General features: G+C 38.8%; 2 protein-coding genes and 1 non-coding gene across 3 annotated transcripts; 2 read left to right on the top strand and 1 right to left on the bottom strand.

Moving 5' to 3' along the window:
- Window positions 1–2047: 2047 nt before the first annotated feature.
- On the bottom strand, window positions 2048–5353 carry psma5 (proteasome 20S subunit alpha 5). The gene is made up of 10 exons (XM_041782994.1): window positions 5264–5353; window positions 4909–4960; window positions 4388–4454; window positions 4172–4298; window positions 3410–3477; window positions 3221–3328; window positions 3036–3094; window positions 2848–2950; window positions 2596–2682; window positions 2048–2421 (listed from the first exon to the last, which is right to left on the bottom strand). Exons 2-10 carry the CDS (start codon window positions 4935–4937, stop codon window positions 2344–2346), a joined length of 726 nt encoding a protein of 241 aa, XP_041638928.1. The 5' UTR covers window positions 4938–4960; window positions 5264–5353; the 3' UTR covers window positions 2048–2343.
- An 822-nt stretch (window positions 5354–6175) lies between these two features.
- On the top strand, window positions 6176–6247 carry trnae-uuc. Its single transcript has one exon. It is a non-coding gene; the product is annotated as a tRNA-Glu (tRNA).
- A 1022-nt stretch (window positions 6248–7269) lies between these two features.
- On the top strand, window positions 7270–18147 carry LOC121507222 (matrix remodeling-associated protein 8-like). Its single transcript, XM_041783435.1, has 12 exons — window positions 7270–7517; window positions 8134–8160; window positions 8273–8578; window positions 9734–9835; window positions 9928–10061; window positions 10152–10331; window positions 13150–13291; window positions 16887–17045; window positions 17132–17156; window positions 17238–17323; window positions 17391–17462; window positions 17544–18147. The coding sequence occupies exons 1-12, from the start codon at window positions 7466–7468 to the stop codon at window positions 17564–17566; spliced, it is 1308 nt and encodes a 435-aa protein (XP_041639369.1). The 5' UTR covers window positions 7270–7465; the 3' UTR covers window positions 17567–18147.
- Window positions 18148–19093: the final 946 nt, after the last annotated feature.

Raw genomic sequence — 19093 nt, 5'->3', positions numbered from 1 at the left:
CCACATGCCCCCCTCGTCACCAAATGAATCCCCAAAGACGGCCCATCCACCGCCGCAGCTGATTGGTCAGGATCAGAATAACCTACAATCTTATTGGACGACAGGAGGGCGCCTCAAGTCAGATGTCAGATATCTTCTGATGTTTAGGCGCCCTCTGGTGGAAAGACAGCACATTTTCTTTTCTTGAAAGTTCTTTGAATTTATTAATGATTCTGAGAAGCCATAAGACAGCCAGAGCAGACACTTTGGAGAAAAGGATTTTTTTCTCAGAAGAAGAGTAGTTTATAGTTAACTTGGGAGATGACTTGAGATACTGTAGTTTATTATATAATGAAAGACCCCAAAGCAAAACCAGACAGCTAAAACCGATGGGAAAAGTGAGGCAGGAAAGAGCATTGTGTATCAAGTAACAAAAGGAGTGCAACAAAGCTTTGCTCCGAATTTAAAGCTACTTTTAATGAATGTGGACAAAATGTGACATTTGTGGGGGGAAATGAATAAGTTTAAGGGACAAGGAATTTAATGTGGGCAAGAAAAATAAGAGCAGTTTATTCACTGTTTCACCTGTATTAAACAGTGGAAATAAGGGGAGATGAAGGTGAAACACTGAACTTGCCATGCAAAACCTGTTGTGAGAACATCCTGATAGTTTCTGTTTTTGACAATAAGAATACACAACTGTAATGTGATGTACATCAAATGAGGATGAAATTATTAGTCCCCCATTTAAAATTTCAGTTTTTCCCAAGTACTGTTAAACAGAGCAAACTACCAGGGTCAAAACAATAAGCCCCCCTGATTGTGTTTCCTTTTTGCTAGATAACAGCCTGCAGTTGTTGTAGTATTCAACAAGTCTCAGACTCATCTCCTGAGGAATCTCGCAAGCTCCTCCAGATTTGATGGTCTTCTGGCATGGACCTTGAGTTCACCCAATAGATTTTCAGTTGAATTCAAGTCAGGGCTTTGTGCAGACCAGTCAATAACGTTCGCTTTGGTCTTCTGGAGGGAGTTTTTCACCAGGAGCAACATATGATTTGGGTTATTGTCCTGTTAGGAGACAAAGCAATGACTCAGACCTAGTTTTTCTGCTGACCGCTTGAAGTTCTTTCAGAACCTTCACATTCTTTCCACCTTAACGTCCCTATGGCCAAAGAGCTCTAGTTTGCTCTTATCTGAACAAAGGACACGCTTCCAGCATGCATAATCTTTCCCCAGGTCGTCCTTAGCATACTTCAGTCTGACTTGAAGATGTCTCTTCCACAGAAGTGGGCAGGGCTCTAGTGATGGCCTTCCTTGAGACTGCAATTCCTGACTTGGCATTCACCAGTGTCTTTGCAGTTGTTCTGGGGTCTTTAGACAAATCTCTCACTAGTTTTCTTTCCAGAGCCTTTGAAATCTTTCTCTTCCTACCTCTGCCAGGCTCGTTTTGGACTGTGTGGCTTTCTATGAATTTCTTGATACTTCTCACTCCAGTTCTTTACACTAGGACAGTGGTTTCCAGAGTGGGGATTGGGACCCCCATGGGGGTCACAGGATGCTTTCCAAAAAAAAAAGAGAAATTTATTATGATTCAAAGAGGTACATTTTATCCACTATTGTGCAAAATATTGTTATAAGTTCAATTAAAATAAAAACAGTTATGTGAGATGTATGTATGTTTTTATACTGTGTGCATATCGGAACATAACCCTCGGTTTTAACTTGATTTTACAAACTTTGAGCATAACAATGTTAAAGCACATCCAAGGGGGGCTCACAATTTTGACCCTGGTAGTTTTTGTTCAATATGAAATATTTTTGTCTCTATATGTAAAGTAAAATAAATTAAGCTTCCAAAATAAAATTGGGATATTTAGAAAAGCTGTGTTAAAACTCCTTGCTGTTTAACAGCACTTGTGAAATACTTGAGAAAAACTGAAATTTTGCTTATGATTTAATTCTCATCTGTAACTGCTGAATATTTTTCTTCATATAAACCTTGAGCTTTAACTAAACTCAACAGACACAGGAAAAGACACAAATAAAGAAGAGACCTTTTTCTGAATACAACAGTTTAATTGTACTGATTCGTAACAAAAAATACCCACCCCCCCTCCTGATTTCCTGTCTCTCAGTTGTAAGTGCTGGTCAGACTCCTGCACAAAGTAGTGCACATACTGAGAGACAAGAAGTAAATTAGCACAATAAAAAGAGATATCTTACGCAATCCAAAAATCTAGGACTGCAGCAAGGAGAATGTGCTGATGGAAAGTTTTGTGTTGTGTTGTGACATTCGGCCAAGGTGATCTGCCACGTTCTCTCCTGCCCAGAACTCAGACTGAAGACTCTGAAATCTTTTCTGCTCTAGATGTCTTTGATTACATCCTCCAGCTCCTCTTTGGAATACATGTGGAAGGTCTTACCGGGCTCTACTGTCGCCAACTACAGAGGAAACACATAACATAAAGCCATTTAGTAAAACTCATTTTTTAAAGCCCTTTGTCTTTCTTTTAACAAAAATAAAAACAGATATCACTTTTTTTCAAGCTTCATAAGTCAACAGAGAACCTTTCTGTACATAAGCAAAACATTCAGTCACTAGTGACAAAAACAGACCTCGATGTTGGTGGCGTTGAGCTTCTCCTCCATCACCTGCTTCAGAATGGTGAGAGACGACTTGATGGCATCTTTTAATGTCATGGACTGTCAGAGAGGGAGAGAAAGGACTTAAATCCTCTTGATTTGCATATCTTAGATCACATTTCTATTTATGTAAACCCTAGAAAAATGATTTACCAACAACCACACAAATAAGAATCATTAAGGTTAACTTGTTGCTGTTAGCTGCAAATATACAGAAGTAAGTACCTTGTGGTAGACTTCCTGCAGAGAGCTCTGTGCTCCCTCAGACGCTGAGCCGATGGCCCGAGCATCACACTGCACAAAGGTTCCTGACGGGTCCATGTGGTATCTGCATTCACGAACAAATAAGGCAAGTCAATGTGGATATGCTCTTGTTTTAAAGTTCAAGCATGTAAGGTGTTATCTATACATACAACTGAGGTCCTTTTTCATCCACTCCCCCAAATAGGAGTGCCACGCCGAATGGTCGACTCTGTTAAAATGACAGCAAAGTTGGACAGAGCAAACAGAGAACAATTAAGGAGTGTTATGTATCGAGGAAAAAATAAACTCATATGCTTTACATGAATAAACTTTACAGCAGAGTAGAGTGACTGACCATTGCACCAGGGTCAGCGTCCTCCTCTCCAAACTGCAGTGCCAGATTGGATACAGCCTGGGTCACACTCTCCACTGTCATGGTCTCGTTGTAGGTGAACCAGTGATTCTGAGGAGTGTTAACAAGTTAATTACATGTACAGCATAAGGACGGTCAATAGTTTATATCACATGTGATCAACTTTCATACCTGTGTTTCCACTCTTGCCTTGTCAATAAGAGTCTTGGCATCAGCTATCAAACCACTCATGGCACAACCTTTTGAGATCGAAGAAGAAAGTGAAATTTAAGAGAGATGATCCTGCTTGCACACACTGTAGTCTAATTCAACAATAAACACAGCCAGAAGGGATATTTATGAGATAATGAAAGTGCAACTTTCTTTATTGACTCAACTTTGAAGTCAGAGGTGAAAGATGAGAATAAAAGAATATCCTTTCTGCTAACAACATGATTTTTTCATGCACGACGAGTCCGTAATATTTGTGCTGACATAAAAAATAAATAAAATTATGGACTCAACATCTAATCACTTATTAATAAATACATTGTTATCCATTCTTCAAAAAATTGTATACATTTGTTTTGGCTGTTTTATTGCCTCCTACTTCACTCAGTTTATCACATCATACATCTTTACAAAACAACAAAAAAAATCAAAGAACAGCACTACCTGATGACTTTAAATTTTCTTATCTTATGCATTTTTCAACAAGCACAAGTAATAAATCAGTCTATGTTATATCCAAGGCAGTATTAGACACTAAACTAGGTCTGAATGATTTCAAAAAACAGAAACATACTGCAAATATGTATTGAACTGATATTTTGACACACTTTTCAGCTGAGAGAAATATCACACCTTTTGCTATTTGGAAATTGCACCTTGACATTATTATGATTTGATCTAAATTAAATTAAAAGCATGTGATGTTTTCTCTTTTTAACTTACCGATGTGACTGTCAATCTCAACAATCTTTTCAATGCTGTTGGGCTCCATCAGTGGAGAGGTGATCCTCTTTTCAACAGCCAAACAAACCCCCTCAGATGTCTGAATACCAATGGCTGTGGAGCCCAACTGGAAAGTAAGAATGTTTTAGCTTCTATTTTTGTTGTAAATGTGACACAGAGTGGTTTAAATTAGATTACTGAACAGTTAATACCCACCTTGATAGCCTCTATGGCATATTCGACCTGGAACAATCTTCCTTCAGGAGAAAATGTGTTCACACCTCTAAAATACAGAATTATGGAATAACAATCATTAATAATGGTGTTGTATTACTTTTATTCATTCAGTTATGTTGAGCTTGTCTTTATTGCTTTGTGTTTAGAGTGACCTTGTTGTTAAAAGTGAAATCTGTGTTAAGTATCTGAAACGCTTATCTTGGTCGGTATAGTCATCAACATTATCATGTATCGTTTAATTTGGCTGAATAAAGAGACTTGAAAATATTGATATCGAAAGTGAAAGCAAACTAACTTGTTGAGGTGACTCGCTGCTAGCTAACTACCTGCGTTAAAGAGCAGCAGAGTAAAACAGTCGGAGAAAAAAAACATTTTCTGATTTCCTTTAACCACAAGAATCAAAAACTGTTAGCACATCCATCTACTTAGCACAACTCTTGAGTTTCAATCCCCACCAAGCATGGACCAGTAAATGACAAAGCAGTTTGTGTGGGACTTACCTGTCATATTCTGATCTTGTCAAAAACATCCTTTAACCTTTTTACACAGCACCTGTAGAAATGTCAAAGACTTCCTAAGTGTTATCGGAACATTAAAAAAGTTAAGCAGCTTTAAAGAACGAGTAATATTTCTTTCTCTAAGTTTGCCGGAGCAGCGCTGATTAGCAGGCTAGATTAGCTACAGTGCAGAGTGAGCATGCTAGCTACGTGACGCGGCTAACCACAGAAATAAGAGCAGGAAAAGAGTCATACAAGTCCAACAGCAATATACAGACATCACAGTGATATTTATGGACACAGTTATGAACAAAACCGCCACATCTGTCTTTACTTTGATACTTATAGACCATTTTACCTCCAGCAAAAGACCCTTGAATGAGTTCGCTTGTTTCAGGGGAAGCGTCTGGGGTGTAACATCTAAACGCGCCGATTGTAAACAACCTGGAAAATCATAGTTCCGCATAAGCAAAGCAATACATTTGTCCATCATAGCAGAAGTTAGAGGCAAACTTTGAAATGCCAAAGCATATTTAAACGATTGTGAAGTTTTCTTTATTTTTACATTTTGATAGACATTATTTCATTTTATCTGCGATAAAACATGTAAATCGAAATGATGTTTCAAATATACATGTGGAATTAAAAGGAGATCATCTCATAAGCACCTTGGTGTTTTATATTTGGACTTTTGATTATGTACATTCAGCAGTCTTCCACCTTGCAACCATACTATTAATTCTCATGGACTTGTAAATACTAGTTAAATACATAAGAAGAGTTTGTAGCCGACATATTTACATCTAAATTTTTATACTTTTTCCCGTTTCTTATTTGAGAGCGAAGTAAACCTGAGTCGAATTCCTTGTTGCGTGAGCATACTAGTCATTGAAGCTAACTCTAATTCCCACCCTAAGATAAAAACAAAAAAATGAATAGATAAACGAACAAATAAATTGATACATATTTTTTAAACTACTCCCTCAATACATGAAGATCGCACGAACCAAACAGTAATAATATCTAGGAAATAAAGAAAATGCATGTCTTTTTTTCCTTGGATATTAAAAAAGATTGATTTAGATTTTACAAAGTTAAATGTCGAATAAGGTTCTACCACAGTATATATCCATTTATTATATTCAGTATCTCCGTATAAATAAAACGTGTGTATTATGTATGTCAATGTCATATTAATTTATCCACAATCACCAAATGGTTGTTAAACTTGTTTTTCAAATTATTTCTACGTGTTTATTTGTAACAACAGTCCCATATGGTCTAGCGGTTAGGATTCCTGGTTTTCACCCAGGCGGCCCGGGTTCGACTCCCGGTATGGGAACAGCGTTTTAAAGCGCGAGACACCAGAGGTAAAAGGTCACCTGAAATCTGTACCATTCGGCGTTTACTCACTACAGTTGATCTTCCTGAAATAGGTGACTACTGTCGTTGACTATGAGTACTACTACATGATTATGTGGACACTACGCTACGGAACACCTTACAAGAAAAAGAACAAACTCACAGAAAGCATGTACATGTCATTTACACTGGAGCATGCATGTCTTGTTTGCTGAAAGCTTACAGCAATTCTAAAAGTCATGGTACGAGAACAGCCGCTGGAGGTCGCCGTTGGGTTGAATGAGGGGATGTTTCAGAAGGCGCTGTGAAAATAAGTGTAAACTTCTTATGGGTTAATCTGCTTAACATTAAGACAAATATTTAGCCCACAGAAGCACTTTAAAGTGGCTTATAAAGAAATTACGTATTTTGATCATCCAACTATAAAATAACTGAAGTCTGAAAATCTTACTTTCAACATTTTCTAAAATAATGCACAAATCCTCCAAACTAACAAAAATATTAAATGTGTTACATTGTTTTTTACTCAGATTTTAAAGTTAACTTCATCAAACATTTAACCTACATTAAATGCTTTGACTATTGCAAAGTTTCCTATGCAATTAAATGCCCTTCTTAATTGGTATTATTATTATCATTTCACCATTATAACGTTAGTGATGGTTTTGTTATGCTAAAAGTAATTGTCGTGGCCTTATGGGCTTTTACTTCATACCACTGAATGCAAAAATGAACAATTATGTGGCTAAATTTTTGAATTTTTTTTTTTAATTTTTCATATAGAAACTCTGTACTCTAAAAGGATGTTTGAAGCTGTAATGGCCTTTTGCAGTAGAGTGCGGTAGAATAAATAAGAACTGCGAAGACCTTTCATGTCCTTTAAAATGCTCTTTGTGACGATCAAGCTACTGTTATGAGTTGATTTGCTAGCTTTGTGAAAAGGGGTCGGTGGTGTCAGGTTTCATCTCCCGGGTGGGATCAGCCCAGTTCGGTCTCGTGTTGGTTCTGTTATTGAAGCCCAAACGTGCAGCTGCTCGACACGTCTCTGAACTCCTAATTCCCAACGATTGAAGCTTTGTTGCTCCTGTTGTTGATGGTTAACACTTTGTATTTTCTCACCCTCGGGCTTGTCTGCCAGGTGTGCAGCTTTAACAAGTATACTTAGAACTGTGGGCTACCTTTGACTCTAGTGAAGAACATGAAGACCCAAAGCGAGGACACCATTCTTCAGGTTCTGCTCTTGATACACAGTAAGTAAGCTGGACATTGGTTCGTGCAGATTGAATAGATCTCAGATATGCGCAGAGAATGCACATTGACGATAGATCTAAATGGATTTAAAACCTTTGCCTGCATCAGAGGTGCTTGTATAAGCAGTTTAAAAGTATATCTTTTTATTGGTAATCCCGTGTTCTTCATTTTTTCATCCCTAGGTTTATCTTTGAGAGAAAAACATCTTTACCCAAATATGAACCAAACTGCATGTTTTTTCCTGTCCACCTCATGTATCATACTACACAAAGACATTCCTGTTTGATGACTTTTCTTGAACTAGTATCCAAAGCCTAAGGAGAGATACTTGCTAATCACATTATGGCTATTAAAAGAGTAGCCTTTCCCCCATTGATTTTAATCAGAAATGTTAACTCCCTCTATATGAACAGTTGCAGTAAACTGTCTTTTGTTGGCCTTATTTGCTACTATATCAACATTAAGTAATTTATCAAATGAATCACGTTGTATTCCACAGTTTAGAAAGCATTCAGTCCAAACAGAATTGTATTTTGAACACAACATGCAGTAGCAGTCTGCCTGGGTCTGCTAAAGTGATTACCCTGTTCACTTCTACCTCTGTGTCTGTTTCAGTCCCTGTGGCCTGCCTCCTTTCTGCAGGTATGTTTCTCTATGTATGTGTGTACATGCAGTTGTTATTCACATCCATGCTTTCACTTAAGAGTTTGGAAACCTTGAATGTATAAAAGTGTATAAACTCTACCCTTCTCAGTCTCAGCTCAGTCTGACAGCAGCAGCAGTGTGGTGGTAGCAGCATACAATGTGAGCGCCCCTGCCGGGTCAAAGGTGCTGCTGCAGTGTGTGAGTGGCAGGATGGTGTGGACCAGGGACAGGGTGAGAGACAGACAGAGGGTGCTCCACTGGGACCTATACCGGGCCGGTCCGGACTACGCCATGGAGAGAGTGGTGGACATGTTCTCAGCGGGGGACCAGAGGATTTACAACTCCTACAACCTGGGCAGGGTCAGCCTCCCCAAAACAGCCTTTAAAGATGGAAACTTCTCTCTCATCATCAAAGGTCACACTCCTGCCTTTCATTTTCATGTGTTTGTTATTACTCTGGCCTTTCACTATGACTCAAATGTCGTCTTTTGTCTGACTGATCCATTTCCTGTCGAAATAGTTACAGATCTGCTTGTTTTTTACTACCTAATTTGTTGAACAAGATCATATTTTTGTCATTTTCTAGCAGTTACCTTTTTCAAAGTATATAGGGGAGACTGGGGGCAGTTGTAAGATTTTTCCCATTTTCCTTCACAACTCACAGATTACTCAGAATGCACACACCATTTTTAAATATCAGAAACATATTTTTGCACTAGTTGATAAAGCTATTGCTGTATTTTAACTCATAAACGCATGACTGTTTTGTTCAGTTCAATCAGAGTAAACAGGGTGTTACACGCTAGCACTCTAGTTCACTTTAGCTTATTTCTAATTGGAGAAATTGAGTGTGTTACAATTGCCCCATGTTACCATTGCCCTGGTCTCCCCAGCTGCTTCTCCAAAATACAGTAAAAAAGTGTGCCTCACACAGATTTTCCCTCAGTGACCATAAATGTGCTTTCAATTATTTATTTGTTTGTTAAAGTTGCATTCCTGCCAAAGTGATACAGCTGAGAAGAGAGTTAGTAGAGGAAATGTTTGAGTAGATGTGGTACAAGAGATTTGAATAATCTCCATGTCATAAAAGTATGCCTATGATTGTGAATGGGCTTTGTTTTAGACTGTAAGTCATAAACCATGCTATTTCTGAAAACTGTTTCTCATTAGTGCCTTCATTCTTGAGGTCAACATCAGCATTCCCACAACAATGGCACCACTCAAGATTTCTTTTCAGCTTTGTTTTCAACTTTTGTACTTGCTTGTTGCTGGTCTGCAATGATTTATTCTAACAGTTGAGCATAAAACAACAATGAAATTTTGACAAAATGGAAATTTCTTCAAAAACACCCGTTGCACCACTCAAAGGGCATAAGTTTAAACTGCTTTAATGTGGGAATGCTGTGATTTGGACTAACAAAAACCATAATGGTAAAATAGTCTACATCGTCATGGACATAGTCCAGAAAAAAGACTTGTATTTCAGAGCCTGGGAAAGTCCTTCAAAGGCATGGCCTTTATTGAATCGTATTGCCATGTTTGCAATCTTTGTGTCTGCTTGTAATGACAGACGTCACGATGAACGACAGAGGCCTGTACTCATGTAACCTCCATCACCTCTACTGTCACCTGTACGAGACTATCCGAGTACAGCTCAATGTCACAAAATCCCGTAAGTATCACACTGTACCAGTTTCTGACATGTGAAGCACAATGTGACTGTGAAGCTGACTTGGTTTTCTTAATTGCATATTTACTCTGAAGGTCGTAAAGAGCAGCGCTTCTGGGATGGACAGAAGGCGGTGTATGTGGTGTTACTTGGCAGCACTGTGGTTCTGCCCTGCGTCAATAGACGTAACGTGTGGACGGACTGGACCAAAGAGGAGGAGGACCAGCAGGTGTGTGATGTCCTGTATTTCAGGTGTACACATGGGACACATATAGTAGACATACAGCTGTTACAACTTTCCTGCCTCTGTGGCTTCCAGGTGGTCCACTGGGACCGACAGTCCCCAGGAGTCCGCCATGACCGGGCAGACCGACTCGTGGACCTGTATGCTTCAGGGGAACAGCGTAGCTATGGACCACTGTTTCTCCAGAGGAAGATGAACATCAGCAACCAAGCCTTCTCAGAAGGAGACTTTTCACTCTCTATATCTGATCTGCAGGTGAGTGCATGAGACTAACAATAGCTAATAACTCTGGCAAGAAATACACTTCAACTCTTGTAATTCTGTTGGGGAAATAAGTTCAGTGGCAACAGTGTAAGCATTTTAACATTCAAACCATAAGAGCAGTAGCATCACAAACCAGCTTATTGTGAAGGCCTACCCTGGTAATGTTTCTTAGAGTAGCTAGAGAAAATAGTCATATTTCAGTTTTTAGAACAGATGTTGAGTTTATGTCACATAATAAAAGTGGGTGATGTCTATACAATGTTGGGTTAACATCAACTGCAAACACTGGGTAGATGTTGATATTTTGTTGGATATGAATTTTGGGTAAAGTCAGACCCAGCACTAGGTCAAACCCTTCTCTTAGGGACCAAACAGTGAAAAAAATAATCTTCAAAATATTCACATATTTACGAAAAAAGTCCTCTCGCTTCTTTGTATTGGCTCTATTTGTGCCTTTATTCAAAGCAGTTCCTGTCTGCAGTGTCACAGACGGCCAAATCTCAGGCTGGCTGAGATTCATGAGCTATTCAGGCAGACTCCACCATGATATGCACAGTCATAGATGCACAGTTTGAAAAAAGCCTTAGTATTAGCTGACAGTGTCTGAAATGATCAAAAAATGATTAAAAATGGATAAAAAGACATTCAAAATCAGAGTTACTGGTGTGGATTTAACATTAAAGCCCATTGAAAGTTCCCTAGTTCCAGGCTTGCTAGAAAAGCTTCTGTAAGAGCTTGAAGGCATGGATAGCATCATTAGAAAGGCACAATGACCTAGTTCAAGAGGGAAAAAATGTAAGTGGCTTAGATTTATTGTTTAGGAATTATTTAACTTTTTATAACCTCTGTCACTTCTTTTTGTATATGGTAATGTTGGTCTGATAGGGTCAAATGGACAGGACAGCTTTTTATAGATACAAACACAAAAACAGGTGTTAAAGGCCAGTTTCATAACCTAACAATGGGTTACCAACAGCTTTGAACTTTGGGAAGGTGTTGGTTGGATATCAGGTCTACGTCAGCCTCAAACAAAGTAAGATACTGTATTTTGATTGTCTGTCTGTTTTACAGTAAAACCTATCTTTGCAGTTGAAGCAGACCTCTAACAGTTGATTCTTCACATTTTTTAAGATCAACTTCTTTTTGATGTTATTTGTTTTTTGGACTGACACATGTAACCCTCGGATCCTAGTATGTCCATTTTGAGGACATTCATCATTTTTATCATCATTATTTTGAGTTGATAGTCACATTTTTATAGTTTGAGCCATCAAATTTGGCCAAAGTTATTATTTTTCTTCATATTAAAAAAATATAATAATGATATCGGTTGCCTATAGAACTCTTCTGATGCCAAATAGCTCCATCCATCCTTGTTTGTCCAAAATCTTGACAATAGACTTCCATTAAAAACACGTTTTTTGACTGTGTGTCAATGGCAACAAAACAACATATAGCAACCTTTTCTATGCAGTCAGTCAATCACCGGGCCCTAAATTTTACCATTCCACAGTGATCCAGCAGATAACCTCTTCAGCAACGCACATGCAGGATTTCTTCCATGGACTCAGAGTGTTTGAAGTGCTATTTCACCTACTAAACATCAGAATTAAATGAAACAATTCATGCCACTAGATTTGGATGTCTGAGAGTGGGCTACATGTGTAAGGAAAAGTTTGTGTGCTCCTACGTGTGTGCTCGAGTGCGAATCTGCGTCTATGTTTACAACCAGACATTCTGAAAGTGGAGTGTTTACAGTCGAAAATGCTACTTCCGGGTTCTGCAGACTGGGACTAAGAAAGGGGGACATTTGGACAATTTCAACTTTGCCCTCACTTCATAGCAAGTGGATGCATGAGGATGCACAGGTCCTTTCGATCAATAGGAGAGAATGTATCATATCTCAAATATGCAATAAATTTATATATGCACATAATTAGCGCAATCGCTGTCATATTTTGGTTAGAGGTGGAAATGCGCGTGTTCGTGATTCATATCCTACATATTTCCTCAGATTTTTTATGCCTGTACATAAAATAAACCAAACATGAACAAATGCATTCGCTCTCATATGATTTGGTAGAAGAGGAGGCTTGAGAAAAGGATGGTAAAACTGGTGTGTTTTTCGCTCCGATAGACTCATCTGTTTAGCATGGATGCTATCTCACTGAATCCAAGTCATAGGCATAGTGTATAATAAGTGGCATAAAAAAGGGTGTAACATTGAATTTTTTTTTTTTTTTTTTTTTTTTAGTTTTTTGGGTTGAAGTTGTTGAGGAGATTCTAGTCAGTGAAAGTAAAAAAAATTGAAAAAAAGAGTGTTTTATTAACAGTTTTCTGTATGTCCAGAATATGGACAAACAAGGACAAATGAAGCTAAAATATGGCATTTGGCACTACAAAAAAATTTCAGTGCATTAAAATCAGTTTTACTACTCATCATTAACATGGCCAAGACTGTATTTATTTATTTATTTTTTTTTAAAGTTTTTCTTTCCAGACCATTTTATATGGGAAATATGGTGCTTTTGTGTTTTTTACCATAAAAAATAACAGTGACATGGTGTACAATAACTGGCATAAAGGGTGTAACATTGAATTTTTTTTTTTAGTGGTCAGGGATGAAGTTGTTGAAGAGATTTGAAGCAGTGAAAGTAAAAAAATGTTGAAAAATGATTATTTTATTAACAGTTTTCTGTATGTCTAGAATATGGATGAACACGGACAGACAGAGCTAAAAATTACAAGGGAGCGAGGGGTAATAAAGTGTAGCTACATCTTTAACTGACTGTCTGCATTTACCGTACAGCTCACTGACCAGGGGAAGTATTCCTGCCACCTCCACCATCACTACTGTGGCCTACATGAGAGAAGAGAGTTTCAGGTCATGGTGGGACCCCCAGTGATACAGCCCACCCTGCCAGCCAAAGCCCTGCCTAGTGAGGACAAAGGTATAACAAAACACACAATAACAAATATACACACCCTGCCTCCTGTTCCCGTTATAGGTTCGTGCGAGCGTCTAAACAGAGGGGATGTTATACAAATTAGTGGATTAGAACTATCATGTGCATAATTAAGATGAAAAACTTGACAAACATCTGTTTTTTCCTTTACTCTTCCCCCTCTGCGTTTTCTTTTTCTGGCCTCACTCAGCCTTCCTGTGTTCCTCTTCAGACTCTCCAAAAAAGCAAAGTTACAGAAGAGGAAGACGTGATGAGAAGAGTGGGGGAAATCTTATTTCTGTTTGTTTCTCAAGAGATGTTTTTCTTTCACTGTCAGCTTGACTGATGCCAGACCCCTGAAACCGCACACACTCTTTAGCAAAGCAGTCCTCCAATCCTCACCCTCATCGCCTTTCACCTTCAGCTCAACTCAACCACCCTCACATGTTTCCTTTAATGGAACCAATTATCACACCTTTTTTACTGTTTCTTTTGCAAGTGTGCAGTTAAATATGGTATGCTGTGGAGTCTGCTTTTTTGTCTATCCTTTCTGTTTGCTTAGTCCTCATTTCTCAGAGCTTGAAGGTGTCTTAAAAAATGCACAAATAGAAAGAAAAAGGGAGCAGACAGAGAAGACGACTGCCTTGTTGGCATGCCAGCTGCCTACCTCAAATTCTTGTGAAATGAGAGTTTTTTTAGTGAATGTGTCTGTGTTTCCAGAAGGTAACTAAAGCAAGGCAGCTAATGGAAGATGTACCAATGTGGGAAAGTCATTGAGAGAGGTTTAGAAATGCTAAATGCTTGAGGGTGCAGAGTCCATTTGTGTCTACAAGCGTGCCAAGAAGTGCGATCTCATTTCAGTGGAATCTCTCGAATATAGTCAAAGAGCTCAAGTCCAGCTTCTGCCCACACAAATAATCCTCCCCTCCTTGGGCTGTAATAATACAGAAGGATTGCACCATGGGAATTTAGCTTGTTTAAATGAGATGCATAACTGACATGTCTCCTGCACAGTAGTGAGTTTGCACAGTCTCTTCCTCCTGTAATATTTTGTGCTGTTATCTGCTTATGTTGTGACCTCTTTGACAGTCTGCCACCATGTTGACTTTGGCTTTCTCCTAAAATTCTGGAGAAGTTTTACTCCTCCTTCATCCCCTTTCTGCCCCATCTTCTTGCTGTTTTCTTTCTCCTTTGAGATCCCACATTCTCAGGTTTGTTTATTTTCATCACGCTCTTTTCCATTGCGTTCTCAGTAGGATGTTGCCATTTCTGTCAGGGAAAAAGGACTCTTCTTCAGGATAGTTTGGACAAGAGGAGGAAGTTTGCTTCATCTGTCCCACAGCTGGCAACACAAGAGAGACTGTGAGGTAGATGTAAAGACTGAGATAGAGGGGGATACAGAAAGAGGGAAAGAGGGAGGGGGTGAGGAGTCTGTTGATGAAATAGAGGAGAAAAAGATGTAGGTCACCCCTCCCTCTCTCCCATTAGAGTAGTTTCTCAGTGCAGTTTGGGCAGCCAGTCTAAACACAAACACACATGTTTCAGTCTTGGCACGAGTCTGGAAAAAAGTCATGACACCAAGTAAAGGGATCAGAGGATTTATTGTGTTAATGAACATGTTGTGTTCATGTAAGCTACAGCTGTGTATGTGCTGGAAGTTTGGGATTAGGATCTCAGGGCGAGGTCTTTTCTAACTTTTAGTGAGGCAGGCCTCTGGAGTAAGATCTCACCCGCGTCCCTTTCCTTTCACTTGGCCCAGCTCCTCTGTTCCACCCGTTCCTGTCCTTCCTTTACTCCTCTTCCTCTCCTCCTCACTTCTCTGTGTTTTAATGCCAGGAAAAGTAAATCACAGCATGACTCTCTGTCTGGATCTCTTTCTGGCTCAAATATGTCGAGTCTGAGGTCTGCACAGCTGCTTCTAGCTTTGCATTTTTATAAACGAGGCAAAATGAAACCAGGCCTCCCCTCCTTCTCTGCTTTTCAACACGCCACAGAACTGCACGTATCACCTAATGCTGACTGGCTAATTATTTCTCACCGCCCCGGAAATTTTGTCAGCGTTTTTACTGCCAGGAAAAGTCACTGAATTAAAAAAAACAGATGATTATGGAGTAATTTATGAGGTGTTAAGAATATTACCCTCACTCATTAAACAACAAATGTACATGAGAGACACCTGCATTGACTGAATGCTCACTGAACTTTCAGGTTAGTCTTTGAGCATAAACTGCCCCTACAAACACAAATCAAGCCACTTAATTTTGTAAGCACTAACAAGAGCAGTTGAGCAAGTATTAAGACCAAAAGTATCCAACTTTGCTGATTTAAAGGTTTAAGATAATAGGTGAAAAAAGTTCGGTTACAAAAGACAGAAAGGTACTAATGGGACTGAAAGTGGTCAGGCTGCAGACTGTAGATCTCAGATGCCCCCTCTTGCAGACCACTACTGTAAGACGCTTTTTTTTTTTTCAATTTATTTCATAGCCTAGACAAAGTCTGACAGTTACATTCACGAAATAACCACATGCATAAATAAAAACAGAAAAGGCCCAGTGCTAATCTGGGATTAAATTACATATAGGCTGGTTTTAGAAGAACCAGCAAACTGTGGCTCGCTTTAGCTTTGTATGCTTTGGCTAAGGCTAACATAGCTTCACTACATAATTCAATGCCTCTACATAATTCAATGTAACTATATTAGCTTTAGCTAAAGCTAACAACTAGAGTGAGCCACCACACACAGAACTACTCCTGAAACTGACCTACCTTTAGCAAAAGTAGCATCATCTAACATAGCTAAATTTGCTTTAGCTTTATGTACATTAGTTTCTGTAGCTGCGTTACCTACATAGATAATATAGGCAAGCTTTATTAGCTTTAGCCTTTGTTACATTAGTTGTTTTAGTGTTTTCATGGGGGCCAAACTTTTTTCCTGTAAGCAGACTGTTACTTGGCTTTATCAAATTTCGTAATCAGATTTTCAGGTATGCTTTATGACTTCCAAACCCTTACTTTAACTCTTACCTTTACTGGAAGTTTAATCCCATTTTATTTTTTAAAATGTCAGTGTGTATTTTCATTCTGACAGAGGTGATGTCTCCCAGTGGTGAGATGCATCAGTCTGAGAGCTGCGGTCTGCAGCCAGACTGTCTTGGTGGTTACAAAAAATAAATGCAGGTTGTTCATTACTCTCTTTAATACATCAAAAGAGACTATATTTACTGCTTACATGTTTAGGGAGGCAAATGATAATTTACTAGCCTACTACACCCATCAGCACACAGAAGCAAAGTCAAGTAGCATCCACACTAGCGTTACTATTTTTTTGCACCTAAGCTAAACGTAGCCATGCTAACTATGCTAATAACTCCAACTTTTTTAGCTGTGCAACTCTACATGGTTTGTTTTGTTAATAAAGGATTACAAGTGAGAGCTAATATTAGACCAAATAGATCATAACTCTCTTGGTGTGTAATGTCTGTTGGATGTCATATCTGGTCCCTCTTCTAACATTTGTAAACCCCCCTGATGACACATTGGTCTGTTTGTGCTGAGCACAGCCTCACTGACTGCTGACTGCTGTGATCTCTGTATTACTCAGACACCACTAAGGCTGAATCACCTCGAGTCATCAATGTTATCCTGCCTGACCAGAGACACCACTTTCTCATGCCACTGGGCTACGTCCTCACCTCCTTCCTGCTCCTGGCCTTCATTATCCTCATCATCATCCTCATCACACGCAGACGCAGGACTAAAGGTCAGACATGTGAACATCAGTGTCAGTATAGCAGGCTGATAGTGAATTTCGCAGCCCTGAACTCATGATCTTTTCTATATTGTCAGAGTATCATCCACAAGTGTCCATAAGGTGAGTGAGAACACACACAAGCATTATGCCTGTCTTAACCTTGAACCCTCACTCAGTCAGTTTCATTTTAATTCTGGGCAGGTCCAGCAGAAGTCAAAGCAGCTCAGAGGAGTTTGAGATGGACATCCCTGAAACGAGCATGTGCTGCCAGGAGGAAAAGAGATTTGGTGAGTTAAAGGAGGCACGGTGTGTGAATAAGTACCGACTCTGTTCTGACTCTCTGTGTGATTTTAGAGTACAAGAACAACCTTCTGAGAGAAAAGGTCCACATGAACTCTCAGCCGAAAGTCATTGATCTCGACAAAGGTATTTCACAAAAAAATGCACATTTCATGACAACTGAATTTTTTTCTCACTTGAACATAAATTTGTCTGTATTTCTCACAGAGATGCAAAAGTTTTCTAAGTGAGAGGATAACAGACGAGTGAAGCTGAGGTCACTGGCTGGTCCAGAGGCTCCAAACTGAACACCTCCATCCTGCCACATGTCTTGGCAGGACATAAAGCGGGAGAGAAAATTTTGTGAAAAGCAGAAAACGTGTCTTCAAAACATTAGACAGAGGAAAAATATATTTTTTCTTTCATTGTATTTGATCAATCAAGAAATACCGGACTGGGATAAATGTGTTTCACAATAATGCCACCTAGAGGGGAGAATAAGCAAAGCCATGACTGTTCAACCTTTTAAAAAGGTGTTACTGATTAAAGCTGCCTGATTTGAACCTTCAGCTACTAAAGCTTTGATCATTATTCCTTATGTAAAAAAAGACATATATGTGTTTTTTACCTGTTTTTGTCATATTAGTCTCAGCTTTATTGACCCACCACTGAGTGAAGCACTGCCATCAGTGAGTATGTGCTGCCTCCTGGAGGAGAGAATTAACTCTATGCTAACTGACTGATGAAGCTGCCCATGTAATTCTGTTTTGATGCTCCAATCGTATTTCTGTGAAATGTTTCACTTAACAAGTATTAAAATTTCATGTGCTGATTTGTTTATATCATTTTGTGAACATCAAACATCAAAGGCCACATTTTGCTGACTGACTATGGACAGAAATTGTATTTTTTTCACAGCAGAAATTTAAATCTGTCGGAGAAGGAAAATAACAAGAGCCTGAGAGAGTTGAAATCTGTTGGCATGGAAACCCAGCACTAGCTCTGAGTATGACACAGTTAAATAGAATTACCTGTCCTAAATTTGACCAGTCACTGTTGAGCTTTTCCTACTGGGACATTTCTGACATTTAATTTAAAAGTCTAATATCACAAACTGGATCACAAACTACTGTTTCTTCACATTTTATTATTTGGTTTAAAAGTGCAAAATATGGACGGTGCCACAAGTGTTAAATATCCAAGGCTAAGCTGCAACTTTGAATCCAAGGGCATGCCTCCCAGGATTTTTTTTTTTGTCAGTTTGCATTTAATAAGTTTAAGCCATACTAAATACATATATAGATTTTAAAAAGATCTACACATAGCAGCCCCTTAAAAAGCAACATTAGAGGCAACATATATGTTTAAATATCTAACTGATCTAAACCATAATAGCATACTGTTTAAAAATCAGTCATTTTGACTGCTCCCTCATAATAAAAGGACAGCACGGATGAAATTTAGAGTGAGTGCAATGGCATCATATATGGCTTTATTCACGTCACAGTGCAGAAAATGATGCTAACTACAATGTTAAATAGTGTTTTTGACTCCACTGCAGAGTGTGTATAACTTCTTTGAAGTAAAAATAGTTGACTTGTCAGTTTAGCTACAGATACATTGCCATATTATGATAGGCAGGGTCTGTTTCCTATTTTGTTTTTTTGTCGCATCTGTTATTGATTATATTCAGCAACACATAAGCATAAGCATTGCACAGTAGCCTAAAATCTCAGCTAGTGCTGACATTCTTGCCTGTATGTGGTTGTAGCTAATCA

Source organism: Cheilinus undulatus, linkage group 3 (assembly GCF_018320785.1).
Source record: "Cheilinus undulatus linkage group 3, ASM1832078v1, whole genome shotgun sequence".
NCBI classification, from domain to species: Eukaryota; Metazoa; Chordata; class Actinopteri; order Labriformes; family Labridae; genus Cheilinus; species Cheilinus undulatus.
This window is presented reverse-complemented; position numbering and strand designations above follow the sequence as displayed.

What these genes read in the sequence shown, in the direction of transcription:
- LOC121507222 (XM_041783435.1), top strand. Translation starts at nt 7,466, where the DNA reads ATGAAGACCCAAAGCGAGGACACCATTCTTCAGGTTCTGCTCTTGATA. An exon ending in CTTCTCTCTCATCATCAAAG is followed by an intron (nt 8,579 to 9,733) that starts GTCACACTCCTG and finishes TTGTAATGACAG; the next exon opens with ACGTCACGATGAACGACAGA. An exon ending in GCTCAATGTCACAAAATCCC is followed by an intron (nt 9,836 to 9,927) that starts GTAAGTATCACA and finishes TTTACTCTGAAG; the next exon opens with GTCGTAAAGAGCAGCGCTTC.
- psma5 (XM_041782994.1), bottom strand. Translation starts at nt 4,937, where the DNA reads ATGTTTTTGACAAGATCAGAATATGACAG. An exon ending in ACAAGATCAGAATATGACAG is followed by an intron (nt 4,455 to 4,908) that starts GTAAGTCCCACA and finishes TCTGTATTTTAG; the next exon opens with AGGTGTGAACACATTTTCTC. An exon ending in TGAGATTGACAGTCACATCG is followed by an intron (nt 3,478 to 4,171) that starts GTAAGTTAAAAA and finishes CGATCTCAAAAG; the next exon opens with GTTGTGCCATGAGTGGTTTG.